Here is a 23887-nt window from a genome sequence, read left to right as displayed (position 1 = left end):
ATCAAACACCTAGCTACAGTACTCCCTGGCAACAGCTACCTGCCCCTGACACCCCGCAAAAACTTTTCAGGAACAGCTCGAAGAACACAACAAGATGTTGACCTGGTCTCCAAACTCCCAGGAACCGGATCTGATTGAGGACCTAAGGGATCCACCAGAGAAATCCAGATCCTTTGTGGATCTACACTACTACCCCAAATGATCTCTTGCCAACAACACCCTTGCTAAACATGTTAGGAAACCCCCAGAGGTCCTGTGTCCATGACCCAAAGAGCCAAAGCTATTTTGGCAGAACAATGGAAACCTACATACTATTAATCAGGTGTTTTTATTATTGTGACCAATTTGCCAATCAATCAAAAAATATATTCTGAACCATTACTATTGGGAAGTAGCATTTGAGAAATACAATTAAAACATGTCAGCATTACATTATATAGTCAATTAAATCTACATAACTGGTCTCTACAACTGCAGCCAGCAATGGACCTGCATTTACACTACCGTTCAAAAGTTTGGAGTCATCCAGACAATTTCATGTTTTCCATCAAAACTCACACTTTTATTCATGTGCTAATATAACGGCACAAGGGTTTTCTAATCATCAATGAGCCTCTCAGCACCATTAGCTAACACAATGTAGCATTAGAACACAGGAGTGATGGTTGCTGGAAATGTTCCTCTGTACCCCTATGGAGATATTCCATTAAAAATCAGCTAGAATAGTCATTTACCACATAAACAATGTCTAGACTGTATTTCTGATTAATTTAATGTGATCTTCATTGTAGGATTTCTGGATATGTTTATAAGGGTTTAAATTGTTTTCTCCACCAAATAATGAAATGTTACGGTAAATGGGGTTAAGATTACTTTGTGCAGAATTATTAAGTAGTCTAACTAGTTTTCGGCCAGCAAAATACTTGAGTTAGCCTAAAAATAATAATGCAGCATCTGAAACATCTCTTGCTGCAGACAAGAAAAACCTCATAAACTAATCAAGGGAATTATTTTAGCTCAATAATGATTGTGAGTAGAATTTCGATAGCTGGAATCAAATACAAGTTAGGGACCAAAATGTGAACAATAAACAACTGAGTCAACTGGATTTAGTTACTAAAACATTTATTTACTAACAACAACAACAAGACAACAACAACTAACTGAGCGCAGCAAACACAACAAGCACAAAACACTAACACAAAACAAACAATAAGCAGAATGTTAATGACGGGGAAGGAAAGGAATAGAGTACAATATTACGACGCAATATTGGGAGAATATTACGTTATAATATGGCGCTCTGGGAGGAAGGAATTAGAAGACCACACCTGAAAGCAGCCGTAACTTTTAGGAAATGCCAATGTGAAAATTTGCCAAATGAATGGATTTAGGGAATCTAAGAATTTAGAGGAATGCACCAAGTATTCAGTGATTGAAAGGTACTTGCATGCCCGTGATGATGATGATGAAGGTGACGATGATGCGTGCGGTCCGGTCGGTCTGTGGAAGCGGGTCGGAACAACGGTGGACAGAGTGGAGCCTCAGAGTGATAGACGGCAAGTCGACTTCAAAATTTCAGGAGAACTCAAAATGGTGCTTTCAGATGTGGTCTTTTAAAGTGTGCCTTTGCATATCATTAACTCAGCAGGGGTCTGGTACATCCCCTGTCAGGGAAGGCTGAGGTCCCTCACAGAGTTACATTTTCAGGAAATTTTTGTATCTTTCCAAAATATTAAAATTTGGTGAACATGGTTTATCTAGGAGCATTACTGATAGATAGCTGATTAAAATGGTACCAAACATGATCATATGTGATCGGCAGACATGTTAAAATTATGACATTGATACTAATCAGGAGGAATAAAATATTAAAAGTAAGGCAAGAGGCAGATTAATCATGAAGTCATTGAATACTGTCTTGTTTGGTGAAGTGGATGTACATAAAAGGAGTTTTGTCCAGAATTGGGAGATGGTTGTCTTTGTTAGTTTTGGTGTGAGTCCAGAGTTCCTTTGTCTGTGAATGGAATGTCTTTGAAGTGGTCTTCCAGGTTTCTGAGCTTCCTCTCTTCTGTGGTTCAGGAATCAGTCAGAATTTTTATTGCCATCAGTTTGGTTCCTTTGAGGCTTGATGGTGCTTGGGGGATTTGAGCCAGTCTCTTGCTAAGACAGGTCCAATACACATCCTGGAGGTCTGTATTGGGGGGAATCCTTTAAAGTCAGCTCTTGGCCTCGCTTCCTGCTGACTTGGTGCTTCGCACATCCATGCCAGACATGTCCCACATCTGGCATGGTATCCTGGTGTCACTCTTGCTTCGCTGATCAAAAGGGGAGCCCGTCTCCATCCTGTGGCTGCTGAGGTGCTAGCACTACAGAGCTTTTAGGTGGGGGAATAAACAAAACTCTGTCCTGGTTCTGTTTCATTGTTGATAATGGCTGGTCGATCCTACATCATTGAAAAAAACTCATTTTCTTTCAAAAATAGACATTTCTAAGTGACCCAAAACTTTTGAATGGTAGTGTATAAATTACCATAAAACATCCAAGAAAATAAAAATATGTACATTTTCATGCTTTGAATAAATCAATTTCAAACACAGAATTAGAGGCTCAGAATTTTTCAGTTTTTTATAGATCTAATTGAGGAACATAAGGAGCCTTATCAGAAAACAATCTAGTCAGATGTGCTCCATGATAATCATCTTAATGATCAACAGAATACAGAAAAATTCACACTTTAGGATCTAAGGGTTTGGAATCAGTGCACTGAGTTCAGCTGATTCAAGCAAAGCTACAACTGAGTGTTAGACAAGTCTTTCATATTTCCTCTGAGCCTTAAATTAGGTACATGTGTTAGTTCCTGTCAGTAGTAAGGTGCTCTGGAAGGGGCAGTTCTGAGGAGTTATGAGTATTTTTGCTTTTCACGCTTGTTAGGTGATGTAACTTTGGGCAATGTAGCCAGAAGTCACCGATTATAGGGTTACGCAGAGGGGAATCAGAAAGTAATTCAACCACAGACTGTATATAAAAGATGGATGTAGTGTAAGTCAATGGGGAAGTGCCTTAAATCTGTGTTAGGCACGATGTCCTCTTTGTGAAGGTCTGATCTAGAGTAAAACACATCGTAAAATAAGTACGTTTTCGGGCGGGGCTAACCTATGATTGACAGGCTGCTACTGTACAAGCTGGCATAGTGATCTTGCCATCTCCAGTCAGATTAAACCCTTGTTTGTTGCATCAGATTTCAAAAGACCAACATGCCAAATGTCAGACTTGAGTCTTCAAAACAGTACTCCACAAACCAGTGGGTGATGCCACAGTCACTGCGCTCATCTTTCTTATAGTCTACGACTGTAACTGACTCAGTAGTGTCAGAAACAAGGCAGCATCTGTCTGAAGTGTGCTAACATCAGCCTCTTCCAGTCAGACCTTGACTGTATTAAATGAGCAAGGTACATTGTATTGCAAATCATTTTGACTTTTTTTTAAACAATCTGTAAGAGAGACAAAACTTTGAATGCAAGACATGTAATATTTACACTTTTTTTTTGGTATTGATACTTATACCCAAGTAAAGAATCGCTATTTTTCTTCCACTCCTGTGGTTAATTTGTTGTAACCAACATGATCCTGATCTTTGAGTTGCTATTCTTAGATTCTGAAACATAAAAATTTTATCTACGGAAAGGAGATAATTTCAAAGGCTAGTTGTTTTATCACATTGAGAAATTAGTGGTCCCTACTCCCAAGATGGTAGAACAGCCTTTTAAATTATTCGCAGAGTTAAAACCAGTTCAAGGAGCTACTTTTCTGGTTCTTTTTTTGAGTAGAATGAAGCAGGTGTTTACTACTTGTCAGTTCAGCACATATGGTCAGCAAAGACGCTAAAAAAAGAGTCGATTGATTTCTCAAAAACTGACCTTCCAGAAAACCTATTGACCGATACAGCTGGAATTATCTGGTCATTTCAGGGGATCAGGATTGTAAATAACACGGAGAATCCAATGCTACAGACTGTGCACACGCAGTAGTCGAGAGAAGTCTGTGTGTTTTAAAGATACAGCAGTAGATAGACATGTTACCTTAAGAAGAGTTCAAGTTGAGAGTAGAGGAAGCGTAGCAGGGCTCTGCGGGCTGTGACTTCAGCATGACAGTCATTGACCACTTGTCCCTGGTCGCTCAGATATTCTCCATTGATGCACTTGGTGCCTGTGGATAATGCCACCACTTGGGCGTGCCTCAGGTCCAAACCTGTTGAACAAATACAGACGAATGTTCACCTTATTGCACTTGTCATACGTTCCATTGACTACATCGATTCCTCAATCTGTGAGCTTAATAGTAATCCTTAACACCGAAAGCATGTCCACCTTTCTGTCTGTGGGAGGCTTTTTGTCATCATTAAGGAAAAAGTCTTAGAACACTCTCAAAGGAAGAAAACAGATTCACGTTCCTGCCATTGTAACCTGGACTACTTTCATGTATTCTGTGAGTGCTTGGCATCATATTCTGACTAATTTCTGCGGGGCAGAGGTGTCACAGCTGACGCATTTTAGTAAATAGAGCTGCAGATGCCTCCAGAATAAAGATTAAAATCTAGGGATACTTTTTCCATCAGTAAAGTCATGATCCATGCATCTGCACACTCTGCACCTGGTAACATCCAACAAATCTGGACTCTTCAGACTCTTCCACAGTTAAATACTGAATACACATTGGGCATAATGGTGCCAACAAAAGCCCCAACACTAGTAAACCCCATTTTAATATCATACAATAGGTCTTTATTGTCACAGTTACAGAAAACAAAGCAAATCTGTTCACCACTCTCCACATAGCAGCATTAAAAATAAACTACATAAGGCAATATTAACACACGATAAAAATATATACGAACAAAATATACAGTGTGGAAACAGTTTGTGGTTAGAGACCTGCTCTATGCATAATTATTGCACATGGTATGAACTGCAGTTAAACGGGAAAATTGCACTTGTAGGCATATGATATTGTCATTCAATGGGGAAGAAGCAGACATTTGACAGCTTGGGGATAAAAGCTGTTATTTAGTCTGTTGGTTATGGCTTTAAGTGTCCTGTAAGGGAGGGGGGAGTTAAGGGAGTGTCCGGGGTGTGAGGGGTCTCTGGTGATTCCATAGCAAGTATTTTATCTAAAGAGGAACTTAACCCTCCTGTCGCCCTGCGGGTCAAATTGACCCGTTTTCAAGTTTTAAAAATGTGAAAAAAATAAATAAAAATTCACAGTGAAAACTTCCTCATTTTCAATTTTTTTTAGGAAATTTTTGAACATTTTTTGGTGGAAAAAAAAACAAATTGAAAAAATGTTTAAGAACATTCAGAAAAAAAATCAACTAATATCCAGTGAATTTCGCTGTCAAATTTGGGGATTTTTTTATTGAAAAAAATAAAACTTTTGAGGGAAACTTTTCAGGAATTTTCTTCCTGAAGATTTTGTAAATTCTTTTTAAATGTGGGGACATTTTTTCTGAATTTTTGGACTTTTTTCAGACAAGGAAACAATATTTTTTGGTAAGGACAACACGAGGGTTACAAAAAACAAGAGTTGATGAGACACAACTATTTTGTTTTAGGGAGGTTTAAAAAATACAACTCAAAATAAAATGAAAAGTAACACTAATAACAGAGATGCATGGATGAAACAAGTGAGGTGAGTCACATCTCAAACCTAATTTAAGATGGGATTTCTATTTGTTCATCCAATAAAAAGAGAAAAGAAAACACATGACAAGAACAAGGCAAAAATTAATTTTGACCGACAACTCTGAGCTATTTCCTTTAATAGTTAGCATAAAAAGAAGTGCCTACCACACTCCCGTACTCAGGATTAGTAAGATCAGGATCCAAGGTGTGAGGGAGGGCAGGAACTTCCACCTATAAACTACACTGACTCAACGCCATGGTCAAAAGATTCGCCTCACATGAGGAAGAAGTATGGCGAAATAGGATAACTGTAGGAAGCACAGCATATCACATTTAACATCCAAACCCTGGTGTTTCTGCTGTCTGAGAACATTTAATACTAATGATCCTGAGGCCAGAGAGCAGCGAAGGAATCTGCTGTAGCCAGAAGCAGGTTATAAATGAGCGATTGTGTGGTGTATTTCAAATTTACAGTAAGGTGGAAAGGTTTCCATCTTTCAAGACCTTCCAGCTAACTCTGTTGGGGAAAGGACAGCAGGAGCTTCTAAAGAGGTCTCCCAAGCAGCATTTCCAATGTGCCACATGAAACAAATGCTATGAGAGAGATCATAGATCAAAAAGCCATCCTTTCTTGTGTTGGTTTTCCTTTGACATAAAGATACTTTCCTCAGTGTGGATTCAGCACAGTGCAGGGCCATGTGACTGACAGATAGACAGAGGTGGTGTGTGGGGGGTGGGTAAGGTGGGCGCTGGAGTCGGGGCTGGATCAGCACGTTAACGGTTTGCCATTCCTTCCTTGGCTGCCACAAATCTCTCCCATCGCCTCTGAAAGTCAGGCTTCGCTGGCTTCTGGCAGACCTGCAGGCATCGCCGGACCGGCACATGAGCTTTTATCAGCCTCGGCCCAGATGGCACTGCGGCGTTAGAGTCCTGACACCTCCACTGATGAGGAGAAGGAAGGAGGGCAGGGGATGAAAAAAGTGGAGGGGGGAGGAGGGGAGGGAGGTGTGTGTGTGTGTGTGTGTGTGTGTGTGTGTGTGTGTGTGTGTGTGTGTGTGTGTGTGTGTGTGTGTGTGTGTGGGCAGTTAAAGGAAAAAGAGCAGAGTGAAGAAGAAAGCAAAGTCTAGGTAGGATGGAACAAGTTCAACTTTTACTCTGTAAAGTAGAAGAAGAGAAAACAGTATTTGTCCTAAAAAATATCCAATGTATGGACTTGTTCTTAATACAAACTCATGATAGAATTAACTTGATTTAACTGTATTATGTGGACCATGGGGGCCAGCATAAACATTATTGTCTAGTTACTGTTTTTATCTCATCCTATTTTAAATTTGACCATTTTTTAAAACACGTTTCCAAAGATTAGGTGACAGATCAGCTTTATATGTCCTTTTGGTTATCACTGATGCACAAAATGAAATCAGATTTTCTCAAGCAAATACTAATATTGTCAGTATTATGAAAACCTACAATAGCTGATTTTTACATTGATCTATTCTGTTCACTTCTTGGGGACACATCCATTAGATGAACAGCATCTTTAGCTTTCATTTGACCACCTGACAATTTCAAATCCAGCATTTATTCTCCTTCTGGCTCTGTTTTGGTCTCCACCAACCCCTGAGCTTCAGCAGTTAGTAGCCCATTTAGTCTTTGTGGGGGTAGACATGGGTTTGGGGAACCACGGCAAAAGCAAAACAGTTAACAAAGTAAATGGTATAAACCTTTGCTGAGTTTAAGAGGGGGGTTGTTCAAGGCTACAAGCATTACATTTCATTAGTTAGAGGAGTTTAGAAACATTTTTTTTTTTATGCTGAACTTCTATTGTGAAAAGTCTGCAGCACATTCAACGTCTACGCTACCAGTCCAAAGCCTGGACACACCTTCTCATTCAAAGCTTTTTTTATTTGTATTATTTTCTACATTGTGGATTAACACTGAAGATGAATGCTTTTTTGTTTGCAACATAATTCCATATGCATTCTTTTATAGTTTTGTTATTCAGTAGTAATCTACAATGTTTAAATTAAATATAAGCAGTGAATGAGAAGGTGTGTCCAAACTTTTGACTGGTCATATATGTACCTACACACAGAAAATAGGAAAGGTAACAAACTACCTTTATGTGCTGTATTCAAGATTCAAGAACTTTGTCGTCGTATTCACAGCAGAAACACAGTGGCTACACTGAATAATGACGTTCTTATTTTGCACATTCCCTTCACACAACTGGGATAACAAATTAAATTAAATAGAATATAATAAAAATCAGATAAAATCTAAAGAAAAATAGTAAAACCAATTATTTGTGCAAATGTCAGCCTCTTGTGCAATACTGTCATATGTAAACAATACAATACTATCATGTGAACACGCATTGATATGTGCAACGGCAGGAGATATATGCAAATTACTGCTATTGATAGACATTGCAGGAGAGTCAGTGATTTAGTAGCCTGATGGCCTGTGGATAGAAACTGTTTTGAGTCTGGTGGTCCTCGCTTTCACACTCATGTTGCGTCTGTCAAACGGCAGAAGTGTGAACAATGGGTGCTGTGGTCCTCAGTGATGCTGTGTGCTCTCTTTGTGACCCGGGTGTAGTGGGGAGAAGGCTGCTCCACAGATGAACTGTGCTGTCTTAATGACACGCTGGAGAGCCTTCCTGTCCTTAGTGCTACAGTTTCCATACCATACAGTGATGGAAGTGGTCAGGACACTCTCCACTGTGCATCTGTAGAAGCTGCTGAGGAGTTCCGAGACAATCCAAATTTCCTCAGCTTCCTTCTTGATGATCTGCTGCATGTTGTGAGTCCAGGAGAGGTCCTCGCTGATGTGAGTGCCTGAGAGATGTGTGGTGGGGCGTGTCGGTCTCTCCTCTTCCTCGGGTCGATAATCATCTCCTTAGTCTTCTCAGTGTCTAAGGAGAGATTATTATCCCGGCACCAGGACACCAGCTGAGCCACCTCATCCCTGTAGGCCGCCTCCTCTCCACCAGTGATCAGCCAGATGACAGTTGTATCATCAGCGAACTTGATGATGTATGCATTCTTTTGACAAAGGAAGGAACTATTGCTGCTGCTTCTGTCGTTGCAGTGGATATCTTGGTTTACACCATTTCAATTTTGATTCTTTGTGACTTCAAAACAGGCTGGAAGTCCAGTGGCAGAATTTATACTTGGCCTGTATTTGGTCTAGTAATTGTTAAGGGGTTAATATGAAAATATTTCCAAATTACTGTACATTCATCTTTTGTCTTTCCATTGACTTTCTCTGCAATCATGTTGCCTTTAAAATGTGATGATGAACTCATTGTAATACTGTATTATCTGGAAATTCCTCTGTAACAATGTCAGCCTTGGATGCTCTTTAAATTCAAATTAGCAGTCATAAAATTCTGCTTTTTTTAAAGTTCCTTTTTCTATATGAGATATTATGCGTTAGATCAAACATTGTGGTTCCAGTTTGGTGCTCCCCCACTGAACCATACACATTTATCTACACATATGTTTTACAAGCATCACACCTTTGTCAGGGTGTAAGCAGATGAACAGAAGTTAGCAGAACATCAGTAGCATCATTCTGTACAGGTAGCTGTTCGCATTACATTTTTCAATTTGGTTTAATTTCAGCACTTATTGAAAGCTTGGATCAAACAAACAAAGCCTATTTCAGCATCTTGTGTTGTAAATATCACTGATGTGTGAATGTCAAACCTAAAGTTCCTCTCCAGTCATTAATTAAATCCCCAAAGACTCATCTCAGTGTATCAAAGTTACATATTTAGAAGCCTTTTACATGAAAATAACCCCATTCCAGTCTCAACATGGCTGAGATGTGACTCTACAGCATTGATTTTTATTTTATTTGAACAGATACACAAAGTCCCCAGCTCTCTCTTCACCCACACTTCAGCCACTCACTGTAGCTCAGGCACACCTGCTCACCTACAGCTCTGTATGACAACGGTACGCTGCACAATGCCAAACTGTAATACTGGAGTAACTTAGCCATACATGTACAGATGTGAACACAGACAGCTGAGGACACAACGGATGTGCAGATGTTGTTACAATACTTTTCTAATCCCCTTGAAGGAACCTGCTCTATATATGTGAGGTAGTTTGTATCTACTGTTTAACACCAACCTGATGTTTATTATGTATGGAACCATGACCTTTCTGATTCTATGTCTTTTTGAGATTTTCATCGGTACTCTGGAAATGCTCAGCCATGGCTTTGACTGCTTATTTCCCTCATGATATGTGTTCTAGTATATGTGAGACAATAATAGACATGCCAGCAAGCTAAACAACTAGATTTTTATCAGTGAAGGCCCTTAAGGTGGAGTAAAAAGTGGGTTGAACATGCTGTCCGATTAGGAAGACAACATAGAATATTTAGGACTATACAGCCCCATGAAAATCTCTATATCATGACGACTGCTATTGGCATTCCCTGTAAGCAATGCACCCCAATTCCATCTCAGTGATAAACCAAGTTCAAAAAGGTAACAGACTCTCCCAATTTCATTCTCCTGCTTTTCCTTGCCGTTCCACTTTGCGATTGTTTAGATCAATTTTGCAGTGGATAATTTCTGCTGCGCTGCTCACTACCCTCCCATGAAATTGGCACTGAGGTTGCCTTCAGTTTGCAGGAGGGAGGAGAGGAGGAGGAGGAGGAGAGATGAATGAAAGAGAGGGAGAGTGAGAGAGGGAGGGAGAGAGCCCCACAGGCAGAGCGCCTGTTTTTAAACCAGGAATAATCAGCTGCATCACAGAGACACAAAAAGAGACGGTCAAAGGGAACAAGGTAGAGTAGAGTCAAAGGCCTGAGGCGCTCTTCACACATAAATACATCTGTTGATTACTGGTGATTCAAAGATGTCACACCCCAGGATAACAGCGCTGTCAAAAAGCATGTACATCATAGAGCTGGAACCACTCACTATGGCAGCTGTACTATACAACTCAGTGTCAGACACTGTTAGAGGCCTTTAACGGGGAGACAAAGCACACACAGACTCACTATGGCAACGCAGAAGGTAAACACACACGAACTGAGACTTGTTTGTCAGGTGCACATAGGTTTTTAACACAGTATTTTGATTACTATTCCTGAACTTGGCTGCAACTAAATGGAGGAAAATCTGTGGTACAAGGGCTGTTAACAATCACCCACAGCAGCGCAATTTCACTGTCAAGGATTAAGGAGAATTTGTGCACTCACTGCCCGCCTACTAGGTCAGATGTGACAGCCAACTGCACTCATATTTAAATGACACTTTTAATCATCATGTTCAAGATATGCTTGGCTTTTTGTAAAGCTAAGTCAACCACTTTCACTTATTTGATCTACATTCAGTCCAGCCACAAGAATTCTGGTTTCCTCTTTGGAGAAGCTTTGGTGTAGCCTAACCACGCTAGACCCATGTTTCTGAAGGCACAAGGGTCTAGGGCCGTTCGACAGGGAGAGAGGCGGGCTAAAAGGTTGTCTTTGAAATCACTCTGCAGCAATTGGGTAGGTATACAACCAATCAACGCAACAAATAGGCTGACGTAGTTCCTAGAGCGCCGGCGGATTGTGGCTAAGTCCCATTAGCTTCCCAACCAGCGGAGCCAACTGGTATATTAAGGATTTGCCATATCCCGTCGGCATAAGTCCAAATACGTCTTTCTTCTCAATGAAACACTTCAGTGCCGACCTTTGTTTATCTTTCAAGTTGAATTTTAGCTTCAAATCTTTAAGGGCTGTGGCCAAAGCCGAGTCAAAAGATAACTGTTTATTGTGCGCCGGTTGTTTCTGTCAGAATCGTCGCGCCTCTGTCGTCACTTAGTTACGCCCGCCTTCTGACTCTACACTTCATGGTGATTGGTCCGGCCAGTTTTAGGAGCATCCAGCCTCGAGCCTTATGGAGGGTAACTAGACCCACCCTGGCAGAGAATTAAATTCGTTGCCGTGGGTTGTCTAGCGCGGCTAGGCTAGCTTTGGTGACCAATCAAGTCCATCCTACTCCATCTGACTGGGTGATAAATATATTATTAGTAATCACAGATATTTGCACCTGTGACTAAAATGTGCGTTTCCAAATGCCCTGTGCTTTTGAATTACACCATCAATACTTGCATTGTGCACCACTGACTGCATGTTGCACCACTTACAGTGCCAGTAAAATGTATTCAAGTTTTTTCCTTCCATTGCTTCTCAACTTTGAATTGTCAGACAATTGAATTCTATTTAATATAAAATCTGAAAGAAGCTATTGTTATTGCAAGTATTCCCCTTTATTAAAATCACTCAGAATCTAACACACATCTGAGGTCAGTGAATGCGTCTCAAAAGCTTGTAATAAAGACACCTGTATCTGTAAGATCCAGTCACTGGTGAACCAATACTCCTGGCTATAACTACACCGTGAAGACAAAAGAACACTCCAAGCAACTCTGTGACAAGATTCAAAAGTATCAGTCAGGCGATGGACACAAGAAAATTTTCAAGTCACTGAAAATCTCCTGGAGTACAAATAAATCCATCATTAACAAGAAAAGCACTCAGAGAGCACAGTGCTCCGCCAAGGCTGCTCAGCCGTATCATTTGCAACGGATGAAATCTTTAAAAAAATCTGTGGTCCACAATTTGTTGCAGGCAGTTGATGTAGTGTTCACTTGTTGCCATAGTCACAGTGACGCCGTGGCGCCATTTCGCAATGATACAGAAATCTTTAACAAATCCGTGGAACCAGACTATAAGCTGCATCACTGCCAAAATCTAATCACTTGGTCTTTGTGTCATTTCTGACCTTCCCTGAAAATTTCATCCAAATCTCTTATTCCGTTTTTGAGTAATGTTGCAAACAGACAAGCAGACAGACAAACCAACGGCAATCGTCGCATAAGTCTGCATCGTTCCTTGACGGAGTAAAAAACGGAAGGAATGTGGCACATGCATGAATCAGCCTAGATCTGACCATCTTTAAGTGACTATGCAAAACAGACAGTAGAGAGGAAGGCTACCAAGACACCTATGAAGCCTCTGAAGGAGTCACAAGCTTCAGTGAATGAGATGTGGAGACTGTGCATACAACAACTGTTGCCCGGGTTTACTTTTTAAAAAAAATTTTTATCAGGGAAATCTTTACGGGAGAGTGGCAAAGAGAAAGCAACTATTAAACAGTTCAAATGAAATCTAGACTAGAGTTCCCTGAAAGCCTTGTAAAAGTAAAGGTTAAAATGAATGCGGCAAAGTACAGGACAACCTGATGCAGTCGGAAAGTGAACTGTGACTTGATTTGTTTTCCAGCCAGACAATGACTTGAAGCAAACAACCAACTTCTATACACACTAGATAAAAAAAATGTGTCTTTTGGCTCCTTAAACAAAGGAGAATTTGACATGACATTATATCGCATCTGTCTTGAGAGCTAGAGAGGCAGAGCTGTAAGTGTACAGTGAACAGGAGCTCTTTCAGTGCAAGGAAACTCAGCGTTGGAAATATTTCTGCTGAACCAGTTGGTTTGTTCTTACATCAGAATGTAAGCCAACACATTTATCAAAAAGCTACAGCATATGTATTTCCTCTGTGTCTCTGCTTAATGTTGCATTACTTCCAGCCCACAGCACTGGTCCACTTCACTTGCTCTGTCTGCATGTTGGTAAAATGGCCTCTCACCACCAGGCTGCATCACACTACATTACACAGCGCTGCAGCAGATTGGGAGCCAGTTTGTCGGCTGTTAGATCAAACAGTCGTGCTTAAATTCGGGCTGTAAGAAGGCAGACCTCTGATTTAATGTGTGGTGCAGTGAGGGCAACAATGTTAACAGAAACAGCATCTCCACTCAGTTTAGGAGGAGTCAGGTTGGGGTATAAAGACTTCTGATGTTTAAAATGTTTCAACCTCCAAACACATTATGTCCTACATGTCCCATAATGCAACTCAGCAGCATCTTTCATTCAACCGCCAACACTGCATCAACTCATCTTTAATCTTTTAATACGGCAATCAAACAAAGATGCTGTTACAGTTCTGTCATTATTAGTCACTCATAATAGAAATGGCTCACCCTCCCAAATAGAATTACTGTTATAATGAAATTATTTATCATTTCTCCTCATTATTCATGGGAGTTTGGGCTTAAATGCAGTCTTTAATTTTAGGGTGCATATATCTGTCATAAAACAAGTAGTATAACAAATGAATGCCCCCCAGTGCAATTAAAGCATATCATTTAGAAATTTAGACTAATTAGCTGTAGTACACGATCTATTCCTATTGAATGAACACACATTGTGGAGATGTACAAGAAAAACACACAATATGCCTTTTGCTTTGGAATCTTTTTGTGTACACTATATATGTAGTATATAATGTAATATTTAGTGTTTATTATTAATACAACACGAGAATCTGTGTTTGAGACAGACTGTAATGCTGTTTATTTTGATATGCTGTATGTCATGAAGTGTGAAAATTGGTGAAGAGACTAGTAAAGGTATGACTTCGCAGAAGTTTGGTCTGTCTTTGCAGTGAAGTTACAAATATGTAACAAGCATTATTATAAAGCTCTGATTCCACTCTTTGTTGTGATGTAGCATTACCACATTACAGAGATATTATAATGTCATACATGTATATGTTAATATCTGTGAAATAATGGCATAAACAAACAAGAAAAGCACTCAGAGAGCGTAGTACTCCAACAAGGCTGCTCAGTTGTATGATTTTCGATGGATGAAATCTTTAAACAATTTGTGATCTGTAGCTGTGGATTTTTAGTAAGATCGCAATCATGTGATCATTAGCAGGCAGCTGATGTAGTGTTCACTTGTTGTCATGGTTACAGTGACGCCGTGCCGCTATCTCACAATGATACGGAAATCTTTAACAAATCTGTGGATCCAGACTATAAGACGCATCACTGCCTAAGTGTAATCACTTGGTCCTTGCGTCATTTCTGACCTTCTCTGAAAATTTTATCCAAATCCATGACTCCATTTTGAATAATGTTGCGAACAGACAAACAGGCAAACAGGCGCTGATCGTCACATAACTCCATCCTGTCCATTGGCAGAGTAATTAATGCAAAGACGAGTTTATGAGTGAATCAAACAGGAGTTACAGGTGTGGAGACGGACGCACAGCTCTATGCAGTTTCTGACTATGATTACATTTGACAGAAATTCTAGATTTTTATTTTTCGCTGACACAAGCTGTGTTATAAAGGTGAATCCATGCGGTTTTACTTACAATGCACGGCAACTAATGGCAATAAATACTTCAAGAGCAGTTCAGCTGGGAAGAAAGGATGTGAATTGGGATGCTAAGTGTGTCTAAGGTTTAAACATAATAGGTCAACTAATTAAATCTTTAATTCATAACATGAAGCACATAACATATGTACAACATAAGCACATCACAAGAAACTCTACGAGCTCTACCTTGATCAGTGACAACTTTAAAATTGACTTACAGGTTGGTTTATGCATAGCTAGTAACAGTTCAATAATCTATGATACAGTATTAAAACACCATGACAGCAGCACTAAAGCATAACTAGGATGTATTTTAGTACTGATACTTGGTTAGTTTTACTGAGTAAAACTTTAAATGCAGAACTTTTCCTACTCTTTCGTGAGATCAAGTATCTGTACAGTGATAATTGTTCTTTTAAGAGGAGTAAAGATCTGAATACTTGAAGAAAACCTGGTCAAATACATTAAGGATGTAATCTGGGTTCGATGGGAAAAATCTAACCACTTAACCACCACCTACTCTAGAGTCACATATTAGGGAAAAAGCTTCAACAAAAGAAGCAAATGTGGGTTTCAAGTGAACGTAAATTGCTGAGGTACTTTCCAGACAATCACTATAAGGACCCAGTGGGAGTGTCACACAGACAATCCATATAAATGACATGACCATGAACTTTGAAACGATCCATTATTACACATGCCAACTGCAACTGACAGACACTGGGAAGCTATTATCAGAATCCCTTTATTCTCTATGGTTATAAAACAGGGGAAAATGTTTCCTAATAAGCCACCCATTATCTCTGAGCACCATAAAGCAGACATTAAAACATTTTCTTCTGAAGCAGAATGAGCTCTCAAGGTCAACTTTTAGTCAACTCATTTATATGCCATTTAGGTTGAGCTCCATAAATCCTATCTTTCATGTGTTCTTTCATCACAAGATGTTGGATGATTACACTGAATGTCATCCAACCCATGTCGCTTGAATCACAGAAAATCTCTGAAAATGCTCGGCGCTAGCAGAGAGGGAAAAAACACAACTTGGCAGAAGGAGAGAATGTGCCCTGTTGAATCTTTATTAGCTTTAACGCTCTCAACATATAAGGCTGGCTTTGTGAAATGCTGCTGAAGCTCTCAAATCTCTCTCGGCTGCAGCACACCCTGGGCACATCTCTGCTCATTGCCTCTTACAAGCTGTTTTGTTGCCGGATGTGATTATTGAACGTTAAAAGTTGCGCGAGTAGACAAAAATCCCTATTTGAAAACGGATATGCAGACTAAGAACCACAGCTTAACTGTCATTTGTAATCAACTTGTTTGAAAGCCTTTGCTCTCATCTCTTTCCCTGAGTCCCTGTGGTATTCCTCCTCACTGAGTCTCATCTCTGTGCTCAATAAAAAAGCCTCAGAAGAAGCTTCTCTCATCCTACCCAACAAACAAATTTAAAGAAGAAAAGCGAAGAGGGAGGGGGCGTGTGGGCGTCATTTTAGAATTTTTCCATGTGGACGTTCCTGATTTTTCATGTCTCTGAGCACATCTGAACACTGTTTACCATCAGCAGACACCCAGCGCTATCTCAGATCGATTCAAATGAGATTTTCCACACTATTTGACAATGTGTGCTGGCAGTTTACTTTGGCAGTCGTCTCGCAACTCTCCGCCTGGTGGCGAGGCTAATCTCACTCAGGTTGAGGCTCAACTGTCTCGGCAGGACTCCAGCGAGGGTGGGGGGGTTCGCTCTCTGTCCACGGTTCAAAGAAGGACCCTGATTATTATTCTTGAGGCGAAAGCAAAGTCATGAGAAGCACAGAGAGGGACAAAAAAACGAGGGTGGGTGGGGTGCAGAACAGGACTCCCCAGTGTTCCTGTCAAGTTTGGTGTCTGACTGCACGGACTCTGGCCACCGCGCCGCCGCCGCCGCTGCTGCCGCCGCCTCACTGCGAATACTTGGCAGCCCTGTGTCTGGATCTTTGAAGATAACGTGTGCTATTAATAAACAAACAGAAGCAATTACTGGGAGGCAGAGGAGAGGAGAGGGATTGGATTAGGTCAGGATGAGCACCGGTTTCACTGAAGTCTAAACTGATGAGCTGCAGCACTCTAAAGACAGCAGAGATACCAATCCCTTCTCACTGACCCCCTGCACCCCCAACAGCCTGCAGCCACACAGGGAGATAACACCCTTCTGTGTGTGTGTGTGTGTGTGTGTGTGTGTGTGTGTGTGTGTGTGTGTGTGTGTGTGTGTGTGTGTGTGTGTGTGTGTGTGTGTGTGTGTGTGTGTGTGTGTGTGTGTGTGTGCCCATGTTTTTGCTATATTGTGGGGACCAAATGTCCCCACAACTGTAGGAAAACTGAAAACTATGTCACTTGTGGGGACCTCATTTCGGTCCCCACAAGTTTAAACAGTGTTTTCTTGGCCATGTTGTTGTTACTGAAAAAAGTAAAAGTGCAAAAACGTTTCTTTAGGGTTAGCCATTGCTTTGGTTAGGGTTAGGGTTTGGTTAAGGTTAGGGTAAGGGTTAGGGGTTAGATATGAATGGGAGTCAATGGTATGTCCCCACAATGATAGCAAGACACACACGTGTGTGTGTGTGTGTGTGTGTGTGTGTGTGTGTGTGTGTGTGTGTGTGTGTGTGTGTGTGTGTGTGTGTGTGTGTGTGTACGTCAACGCTTTGTTTGTGTATGGTCATTTTTATATTTTATCCCACAAATCCTGAATGCCCTATGTTTTATACTACACATCTTCCTATATTATGTTGCTGCTGACATTGTTCATTTTAGCTTTACTCTCATTTCTTTGGGTTTAAAGTGATTCCACTCATTCAAACATGTTGAATATTGGTTGAACATTGTGTATGACATCTCTCTGCTCTCTTTCCTGTGCACCATATTCACTACTATTAAAAAATACAAACAATGAATCTGGTTTCATCCAAATGCCACGACCTGCTCTGTTGTCCAACCATCATCTCTCGTCTTGCAAATACATAGCTTCTATTTAGCCATCCCTCTGCTATGTGAAGCTGTTCCGCACATATGTCCCTTACCTTTTCACAGAAGAAAAAAGTAAACAGATCCAATATTAGGCTGTGAGTGAGTGTGAGAGCGTAGGGCTTAGTGAAGTCCACAGGGTCATCAGGTGGGCACCATGACTAAGAGAAGACAACAAGACTTTTAGCATCTGAGAACCAGCCTCCTCCTTGCCAGCACCCACACACTGAATACAGTCCTGTGAAGGAAACTATACCGACTTACGTCTGTAACATCGCCAGCTAAACCACCAACAACAGCATACAGGGCAGTCCAACAAACAATCTCTCAGCTCCTTCACCCAAAAAAACGACTTCACCATCTAACACCAGCTAGAAATGTATTAATTCAGCCAACAGTAATGATTACAGACTGTATATAGAACAAGGGCATAGCCTCTGGGTGTAAAAAGTGAAGCCAATGTGGAAGTGATTTGCACCTGCATTCTTTAAAACAGTCAGCAGGAGGCGACTCATCTGGTTGGTAGTCTTTAAGAAAATGACTCTAATTCTCACTTAATCTGTTACTTCAGTAAACATTTTTCTCATGGGGTTATGGCATCTCAAGTTGCCTTCAATACAGTCTCATATTCATTTTGTGAATTGCAGGCCCGTTTAGAGTAAAATAGATGATAAAGTATGGTTTGTTTTAGGGTGTGGCTACGTTCTGATTGAAGTCATACTACACTGAAGGCAGATCCTCCCCTCATCCAATACGTATGGTTTCAAAAGACCGAGACAGAAACAGACAAATTTTAAACACAAGGCCTCAATCCAATGGGTGACAGTGATGACTGCAACGTTCTACAGAAACAATGACTAGCAACAACAACTGATGGCATGTTCAGCAAGGCTACATCAGGGACAGGAAACTGTTATGACCAACAGCTAAAAACACGTTTGGCCAGCTAACAACAACAACTAGGGACAACAGCTAAAAATCTGTTTGGCCAGCTAACAGCTAGCAACTTGAACAAACAGCCAGCTAATATCAACATTAAATGGAAAAGTAGGGCTCAGTTTTTGGTTAGGCTTTAGCTTACTTTAGTGTAAAAAGTTAAGTTATTCCATTTTGTCACAATAAAAAAGCATATTCAGTGCCAGCAGCAGCTATAGGCAGTGGTTTGCCGAGCTCACTCAATTGTGCATTGTGCCCACCCAATTAAAAAAAAAAACATGTTTTGGTTCTGCCAGTGGTAATGTAACACAGAAAATACCAGTTGGTTTTCTCACTTCTGATTTGTTGGGCGAGCGACAACCCCCCTCCAATGAGATAAGTGCCAGGCAGAGTTCATCATTGAACATTTAATCCTAACTACTGTGATTTGGTAGGCTAAACTGTTGATATTCAGGTGAAGCTGAATGTCAGCTTTGATTGATGCTTGCTGTGAGAGTGTATGGAGAGCACTGAAGTAGAGAGTTGGGCTGAAGGTATGCAAAAAATCATACTGAGATTATTCTGACAGATTTTCTGATTGTGATGAGTCACAGTTTTAGTGCAAATGATCATTTTTTCTTTTCTTTTCTACTGATTTTTTTATTTAAATGATGTTACTTTTGCTGCAGTCTGCACTAAACAAGCATGTTCCTTATATGTGGACAAATATTATTTGTAAGCCGGTGCATCTCTGGAGCAACGCAATGAAAACTCTGAGTGTTACAAGCAATATTTACTTAAAGTATGGAAAATAAAGCTACTTATTCTGCAAAACAATATTCTCTGTTTGTGTTTTGCTGTTACAGATGATGTTTTTATTTTTGCTGCATCATTAATGTGTATGTTGTCTTTTACTACTCTAGGCGCTCAGGGTTGAGCTAATATTAACCATTTTATATAATGTTGAGGAGTTTGATCTACGGCACTGTGTCATATTCATATTATTGTTGCATTAATGTGTATGTTGCCTTTGACTGCTGGAGGCGCTTCAGGTTGAGCTAAATTTAACTACCTTTAATAGCTACTGTTGGGGAGAAAAATCTACAGCAATGTTTCTCAGAAGCAGGAGAATTATCTCAGTTATTCCTCCAGTTTATGGCAAAAACATTAAAAATTAGGAGACGTACAGTTTTCAATGGACAAGAAGTAAAGAATAAGAATGCTAGATTTGAATTTAGTATCTGAATAAATGTACTGCAGTTACGTCCCAGCATCATTAAAACCACCGAAACTTGTGTTGTTAAATTCTGCATAAACCCAAGTCCAATGAAATCAACATTTACCCACACACAAAGTTGACATTTAAACCAATCAGCTTCCTGCGGATGGGATTCAGTGTTCAACATGGTGAAAATGGAAAACTTGTGCAAATTATCTTAGGTCATGCAGAATAAGTAAAAGCACACAAACAATCCCACTGTTCATGAAAGACCACACACTCGAACACATAATCTGCTCTAATATGTGTATGGATGGCAACAAACAAGTGTCCTAAGTGTTAGTTTAAGTCTAAGTTTCTGTGAGTTACACTCAGTTTTTGTGAAGCATCGCGTACAAAAACAATAATTTCATGAGGAGGAGATGTCAGCACCTGGTCCCAAGCCAACAATCTGCAAGTTGTGAGTCCACTTCTGTGACCTCTGGGCTAACTACTGCCCAACTTGCCAACTTAGGATTTCTACCCCCCAAAATATAGCAAGCTAAAACCTGCCCTGAGCAGATTTAAAAACCTGACAGTTCATTTTGTACAAATTTCATGTGAGATCATTCTTGGGGTGTAAGTTTGTCGTAGTGGGAACAAGTGCCTCAGTACACACATTATGAGAGTGTGTGTGCATCCATTTGGGCTGTGTGTGTGTGTGTGTGTGTGTGTGTCTGTGTGTGTGTGTGTGTGTGTGTCTGTGTGTGTGTGTGGGAGGCTCAGATGTAATATGCAACAAACACACACATGGAAGACATGGCAGGAATGATAAATGCACTGTAATGGAAGTCATTGTTTGGTGCAGCAGGAGAACAGCAGACCTCCTTCTCCTCCTCACTGGCCCTTCACTGTGTCACTCCGTCAGGTTTCAGATTAAGCTGATCTAGTTAGGATTCCCACTGTGGCATCTGGAACTCCTGTCAAAGCTGCCTGAGCACTGCAAGTCCAGCATGCAGTGGGGATGACTGACACTCACTACCATGTCTCATTCTCCTCAGAGACCCTGAATAGTCAATAATTCATCAGGAAGGTATACACTCCTGCAAGAGCGTAAGGTACAGCATGAAGTGGAAACTCTCCCTCTCTCCTCCCACCCTCAGTTTATCATTTCTCGCTCAATCTAGAATTCCTTTCCCATCCCCTTTCTTGTCGCCTCCCTCATTTTTTTTTTTTTTTTACCCCTTCACTCACTCTCTCTATATTGCACCACTTCAATAATTCAAAGTGATATATAAAAGTCAATGAAATTTGCCATACCTCGGGTCATTACGATGCCTGCCAGGGATTTGTGTCGAGCGTGCGCAGGACTGCAGCCGCCCACCAGCGACCGGTACTTCTCCCTCACCAAGTGGAATATTGAATCGGCAAAGTCCTGCAAAACACAATCGCTCCCTTAATTTCTACTAGACACAATCTGTGGAGACTGACTTCCCAGGTTTAATTTTGCCGTGCAATATTCTGCGTCACTAATCTGCTCAGGTAATGCAGTGAGAGTGTGGGAGGCTGCCATGAAGGTCAACTTACCTGGTTAGCTACGAGTGCATCCAGAAAAAATGTAAACACTCAGCATCACTACAGTGAAGAGTCCAACAGTTACATATAATATCTTGATTAATAATAGCTTTAGCGCTTGTTACAGTTGCTATATGCTATATACGTCTATACAAACACAACTGCTAAAAATGTTTGGGGTCACTTAGAAATGCCCTTATTTTTGAAAGAAAAGCATTTTTTTCAATGAAGATAACATTAAATGATTCAGAAATCCCATCTAGACATTGTTAATGTGGTAAATGACTATTCCAGCTGGAAACGGCTGATTTTTAATGGAATATCTCCATAGGGGTACAGAGGAACATTTCCAGCAACCATCACTCCTGCGTTCTAATGCTACATTGTGTTAGCTAATGGTGTTGAAAGGCTCATTGGTGATTAGAAAACCCTTGTGCAATTGTCTGGGTGACCCCAAACTTTGTAAAGGTTGTGTTTTAACAATAATACTGAATCAATGATAGCTGATGATGACAGCCATGATTTAGGACCCATTTCAAGTGATAAACTACATTTTGGAGTTCACACACTGTCACTCGTGTACCCCAAAAGAAAACTGGTATTCACTTAGCACAAAACAACACAGTGGTTGCTGCAGGATCTATAGAGGAGACATACAGTGAAATTAATGTTTACATCCTCATCACAGAAAGGTTAAGGTGACCAAAGGGACCTAAGCTGTATAATTCCTATTGATAAATCATCCAAATGCATCATTAATGGCCTAATTTACATCAGATAGGTGTATTTTCAGCTCAGAGAAGACTTAAAACAAAAAAACAAAAAACATCAAATATTGATTTTGGTGTTTCTTGTTGACATGAATCCATTAACACGTGTGTTTTCTATATGAGTAGCTGTATGTTCTGGGGATGGCGTGGTGTTGCATTGGTGTTGCATTGATGACTCTGGGCCTGAATCTGCTGGTTCATTGGGCCTTTCTTAGCAGAGTTTGCATGTTCTCCATGTACCTACGTGAGTGTTCTCTGGGCGTCCTGTCATGCATGTCCTCACACAGTTCAAGGACATGCGTAAGTTAATTGGTGATTCTAAATTGGCTGTAAAGTGTGACTGTGAGAATGCATGGTTGTCTTTCTCTGTGATGGACTGATGACCTGTTCAGAGTGTATATAAGCTCCATCCCCCTGTGACAATATGAAGATTAACCTAATGTGGCCTCCGCTTTATTCTGTTTTCTTGTTCCATCTATTTTCCTATCATTGTTTTAATTGTTGAAGTCAGTTTATTTGTATTGTCCCAAGATCCCTACTTTGCCTCAAAGGGTTGTAGAATCTACACAGCTGCTGGCATTATGTAACTTTGGCTTGTTGTTGGAGACGAAACAGCTGTGAAACTTTGAGACTGAGAGGAAAAATAAAAAGTTAAATGCTGGTTCAAAGGTAAAAAAAACAAACAAACCGTAAAAGACAGAAACATCAGGAGGAGCAACAGAGGAGAGATCTCCCTTTCAGGTTGGATGAACATGCAATAGATGACATACTGTAAGTCAAAAGTGGACAAAATTAACCATGGCAACAGTAACACTACGATTAGATCTCACTACAGACAAACTGTTTTCTTTCTACCTTGCACTTATGGATTGTCAGTTGCTTTGCTGACATTATCTAGTATAGCAGAGTAACTGCTACTTAAAGCAAACAAACCTACAAATTTAAATATTTTTCATTATGGAACTGTTAACTTTATCATCAAAATAACTGCTATCAAATGAACAGTGATGCATCAGTGTCATAGGTAGTCTCATATTCTTTTTGCCAGCGTTTCCCATAATCAAAGAGAATGTTGACACTTGTCCCAGCACAAGCGCTCTGATTGTTTTCTCTCTCTGGCTTCACTGAAGTGGATGAACATGTTGGACACCGTTTTTTACATCAGCTTTTCATTTCCTCCACCATCTGCCATTTGGAGACTCTCTGAAAGCTTCAACTCCCTTTGTAGTGAAACAACAGCTTCCTGTTTCAGCTTTGTGCCGTAAACAAGCTTTTACTTCTAACAAGTTGCACGTTATGATTTATTGGAGATAAAATGCTAAAAAAGTGAGGGAGAAACTATCTCCTTCCATTCATTCATCCCATTTTCAATATCGATGCTTCTCACCAGACGTCTACTAAATCCACACTGATCAGCAGATGTTGCCAATGCATCATATCCACACCACTCGGAACCTTTAATACTCTTCACTCTAGTGGTAATTAAGGACTTAGTCCCTGAGCGGC

The 23887-nt window shown here is 40.4% G+C and overlaps 1 protein-coding gene across 1 annotated transcript in view; it reads right to left on the bottom strand.

Moving 5' to 3' along the window:
• Positions 1–23887, bottom strand: part of adarb2 (adenosine deaminase RNA specific B2 (inactive)) — a 270798-nt gene that overhangs the window by 41022 nt on the left and 205889 nt on the right. Inside the window, exons 4-5 of the mRNA XM_051940312.1 lie at positions 21357–21471; positions 4083–4251 (exon numbers count right to left, since the gene is read on the bottom strand). Of these exons, the coding sequence (XP_051796272.1) occupies positions 4083–4251; positions 21357–21471 (284 nt within the window). The remainder of the gene's footprint in view (positions 1–4082; positions 4252–21356; positions 21472–23887) is intronic.

Source organism: Acanthochromis polyacanthus, chromosome 20 (genome assembly GCF_021347895.1).
Source record: "Acanthochromis polyacanthus isolate Apoly-LR-REF ecotype Palm Island chromosome 20, KAUST_Apoly_ChrSc, whole genome shotgun sequence".
In the NCBI taxonomy this organism is placed as follows: domain Eukaryota; kingdom Metazoa; phylum Chordata; class Actinopteri; family Pomacentridae; genus Acanthochromis; species Acanthochromis polyacanthus.
The sequence above is the reverse complement of the archived record's forward strand: the minus strand, read 5'-3'. Positions and strand labels throughout refer to the sequence as shown.